We start from the raw sequence: 4,277 nt of genomic DNA, 5'->3' as shown, positions 1-4,277 counted from the left end.
CTTTTTAAATACACTATTATATTTTTAAAGAAAAAACCATGCTCAAAAATTGCTCATAATGTATTGTTATGACGCCATCCATATCAGTATCATGTTGCCGGAAAGCCGTTGTCAATGTCTGTAATTTTAAAATGTTGTGAATCAGATTATTACTAAGTACGGTGAAAATAGTGAAATCTGTGATGTATGTATATGTATTTGCTCTCATTCGATACTTGTGGTAATAAGCTCAAATCAAATGTGCAAACTTTATCATTCTTATTACGATAGGCTATCGGCATTTCCCTGACAACAAGCGGCTGTGAGTTTGACGATAAAAACTACTTGCACTAATAAAGCAGTCCCCACCTGTCGGGCTAATAGCAATAGTCAGACCTGGTCAGACCAGGTCAACTCAACTGTTCAGAGTTGGGGCTTAAACAACAACAAGCAATACATCATACAATATAAATCATACTCCCCTAATCCGTCTGTCCGCTTTGCCTATTGAATAACTTTCTAGCTTATTCCTTATCGCCCAATCACTTAAGTATGTACATCTCTCTTTCTTCCTTTCTCTTTCAACCATCTGGTCGTTATATTACCATTTCACTGACAGGATTTATATGTGTACATATACATACTTCTAAAAAAATCGGTTAGTAACGTATTTTTGTATCAATACATATGATACATCATTCCTTACTTGGGTTCTTGGTATCTGCACACTACATTTGGTTTTTGTAGCTCGTCGGCTAGCCTGTACTTAATTATAATTTACAAGTAAACAGTGCTCTACTAGTATTAATATTCTACAAATAATCGAATGTCTAATCAAAAAGCAGATAAACATAAATAAATACATATGTATGTTCATGCGACGTTCGATTTAAACTCAAACGTTAAGTCGAGTTCCTTTAAAAACCCTCTGTGAAAATGAAATGTTAAAATTATTGTTTATACTCACGTAAAGAACAATGCAACACTGTATGAAATCATCAAAAAGAATAGTGCCTCGTCCAAAACGATCAAATTTTCGGAGTAAAACGTCTACGAGGTGATCAGATAAACGGTACCCAAATGAAGTTAGTGCTGTCTTAAGTTCATTTTTGTCAATATTTCCCGAATTGTCCCGGTCAAATGAACGAAAGCAATTCTGCCAATCTGTCACATATTTCCACAGGGCTCCAAAATCTTGAAAAGATACTGTTCCTCTGTTTTCGCGATCAAACATTCCAATCATTAAACGCACAGTTTCAGGATTAAATGCAGACCATGTACCATTAGAAAGGGCAACTTGTAGCTCATCTGCTGAAATGTGACCGCTTCTATCTTTGTCCACCCTGAAATAAAAACAATTTAATTTTGCTTTATATGGTTAGTTTCCGTGACTTGCCTTTGAAAAACATCCCAAAGGAATTGCTGATCTGGCATTCCACCCTGGTGATATGCCATCGTTTCGGACAAAATATGGTATAAATGTATACGCCTTTTTAAAGGAAAACAATGTATAGTTTCTGACTCACGAATTTTTTTTGTACGCGCAAATAGTATTGTTCAATGTAGTACTATCGACTGGCTGGGGAATGAATCGATAGCCATGTAACAGGTCATGGGTAGTCGAAACGTAGAGTTGGTCTTTAAATACTCCAGTGTGTTTAGGGTACTGCAGTGATGACCGTATTCCACTAGTTTTCAACATATAGGCCTAGTACTCACATCCGAAAAGAGGTTTTTTTGCAATATGTGCCAAATATAGTTCTTGTATATTTATAACGGCCAAGTGAAAAAATACGTATGCTGTACGATCACAATGCACAGACAAGTTTTATGTTTTTATAAGAGTCTAGTACTCAGATCCGAAAAAAGTTGCTATTTAGCAAAATCAGGGATGATATTCGTTTAAAACAGCTACAAAATTTTATCGAGCACAAACTATTTAGTAGAGGCTGCACGGCGTGCATTACTAAAATAAACACACAAAAAATGCAGATGTCAACTTTAATGTTTTTCTCGTATTCCGCTTATACAAGAGCCACATATAATAAATAAGTAATCTCTTGCTGAGATACACTTTGTATACACTGGTTTATTAAGTTTTCATTGACATATATACATATCTGAAATTAAACAATTACAAGTGCCATGCAATGCGGCGTTCAGTTCAGCCAAGTTCTAGCATTTTACACTGGACGCGTCTGGTATTGCTATCGAAATAGACACAATGAGGCACAAAAGGGCTTCAACATTGGCAAACCAGCTGATGAATGCAGCAACAATTTTGTCAATCACATTTATTATGAAAATATCACAAGGAAACTAACAGAAACACTATATTCTTTTATCTTCGGTGGAGAAAAATTAAGAGTATGTTTTAAAATGCATTGAAGCGGAAGATGCATTGTCTGCAGCATACTTAAAATTATTCTAGAACTACGACGACCTTAAATCGTTTGGTCCCTTGTAAGTGGAAGGCATCTTATTTTCTAGGACTACATTTTACATTTAAATATGGTATTCCTCAGCATAAAATGGTCAAATTTCTCTAAAAATTTGCGAGATTTCCGAACTTTCCGAAACTATCTGATATATCCTCCGATGGGTCGAGCAGAGTCTGTGTGGCAGAAGAGTTTCCAACAAATTTATTTTCTAATGCCAGTATTGATTTAAATTATATGTCTTAAATTTTATATGCATTATTTAACCCTCCTAGATCAGCTGCTCTTTGATTTTCTTAGAGAACGAGCATACGAAATACCGCAGCGAAATACAATAAATATATATCTTGTCGACAGAAACTTGAAGCACGGAAGGAAACAAGCGAAACAAGTGCAAGAGGGGTAGAAAAGAGCATTAAATGAAGGAGATTTAAAGCTTATTAAGCTTATTATTATTATTAAGCAACAAAATCTCAGAAGCAACACAAAAATGCCAAACGTCTCAAGCGCTAAAAATTGAAGTCGAGAATGGATACACGCATTGCCATCATGTATGTATGTATGTGTCACACATGAAATTACGGAGAAGGCTTGAAAAGGAAAAACAAAACTTTGTGTTTGCGAGTATCGCTTTGCGTTCAATGCTCAAGAGAGCCAACGCCATACTCTCTCAGCCGAAGGCTCTCTCACCAAGAGCCGAAGACACTGGGAGCCAATTCACTATAGTGATTAGGCAGCCAGTTTTTACTTGATTTGCAGTCTCTATGTGTTGTTTGCTTAGTGGTAGTACTCAGATCGAAAAAAGGGGTCGCAAAAAAAATCAGGGATGATATTCGTATGGAACCGATAAGAAAATGATTTCATTTATATTCCGAGAGGGTACCTAGCAAACACAGAGTAAAGTCTCAAGTCCGCTGAAGTTGAAAGATAAATGACCACCGTGCTTCTAAACGAGCTTAAGGCCATCAAACGGCAAAAAAGGAAACAATTATTATAGATTAATGAGATTATATTGAATTTATTTGCATTTTAAATTTGTTTAACTTATTTGAACGCTAGTATCTTTATGTTGCCAAGACACAGACCCGGCTGGGCTGTTAACAAAATTGTTTAAGTTGTTTTCATTTTGGGACCAAGTGCTACTTCACAGGGTCGTGCCAATTGTCCTCCTCCTCCGATCATGCAAGAGCCGCCAGTCTCACTAAAATATTCTCCTTCATGGATTCATTTTGCATTCATTGTTTTCAAAAAGGTAAACAAAACAACACTGCTGCCTGAGAAGTGTAACCGTACGGAATGCGGTTTTCACCTCTGGTCACACTCTGCTGCTAGCAAAATATATTGCAAATTTTGCTAGAAAGTTTTTTTTTCGATCTGAGTACTAGGCTTTAGCTCTTCTTGTTTTCACATTACGTAAGTTTTTTACATCTGGTTGTAATGATTAATGCTTAATGATTTTAACGAGAAGTACCTTAAACCGCGTAAAATTAATTCACGCGTACACAAACAATTTAATGACACTAGATATAATTTGCTTTTCAGTCCATCAGAAAAAGTCGGTTTGGTTCCTTGAGGAAAAAAAAGTTCGATGTTGTTTGACCTCAAACGAAACTTTGAAACTACATTAAAAAATTATCATGTCCGACCTCCCAATAATTTGTTGACGCAAATTCTTGTTCAATCGCTGTCCATAATCGCTCTTTGTTTTTGTTTGTTTGGTCACACAACAAAACCAACCAGATAATTTATTTATCTTGCTCACAGTTCCTTCTTTTGTCATATGGTTGTGTACATCGTGTCTATCTTTTTTATGCTGTTTCGTTTCTTCGTTCCTTGAACCAGTTCATTAGGAACTATTGT

The 4,277-nt window shown here is 35.9% G+C and overlaps 1 protein-coding gene across 2 annotated transcripts; it reads right to left on the bottom strand.

The window, feature by feature from the left end:
• LOC117898101 (programmed cell death protein 6) lies at positions 1-1,521 on the bottom strand. 2 transcript variants are annotated; one of them, XM_034807282.1, is made up of 4 exons: positions 1,506-1,521; positions 1,376-1,419; positions 947-1,322; positions 1-118 (listed from the first exon to the last, which is right to left on the bottom strand). In XM_034807282.1, exons 2-4 carry the CDS (start codon positions 1,411-1,413, stop codon positions 17-19), a joined length of 516 nt encoding a protein of 171 aa, XP_034663173.1. In that variant the 5' UTR covers positions 1,414-1,419; positions 1,506-1,521; the 3' UTR covers positions 1-16. The 2 variants fall into 2 exon arrangements, with proteins under 2 accessions (XP_034663173.1, XP_034663172.1); XM_034807281.1 differs by lacking the exon at positions 1,506-1,521 and having other exon boundaries at positions 1,376-1,503.
• Positions 1,522-4,277: the final 2,756 nt, after the last annotated feature.

This window comes from Drosophila subobscura, chromosome O (genome assembly GCF_008121235.1).
Source record: "Drosophila subobscura isolate 14011-0131.10 chromosome O, UCBerk_Dsub_1.0, whole genome shotgun sequence".
NCBI lineage: Eukaryota > Metazoa > Arthropoda > Insecta > Diptera > Drosophilidae > Drosophila > Drosophila subobscura.
Note: the sequence above shows the minus strand (reverse complement) of the source record. Positions and strands in the feature narration are given on the sequence as shown.

Coding starts and splice junctions, on each gene's coding strand:
- LOC117898101 (XM_034807281.1), bottom strand. CDS start 1,434: ATGGCATATCACCAGGGTGGAATGCCAGATCAGCAATTCCTTTGGGAT. Junction 1,323..1,375: donor CTTTGGGATGTTTTTCAAAG/GCAAGTCACGGA, acceptor TTTTTATTTCAG/GGTGGACAAAGATAGAAGCG. Junction 119..946: donor AGTGTTGCATTGTTCTTTAC/GTGAGTATAAAC, acceptor TTAAAATTACAG/ACATTGACAACGGCTTTCCG.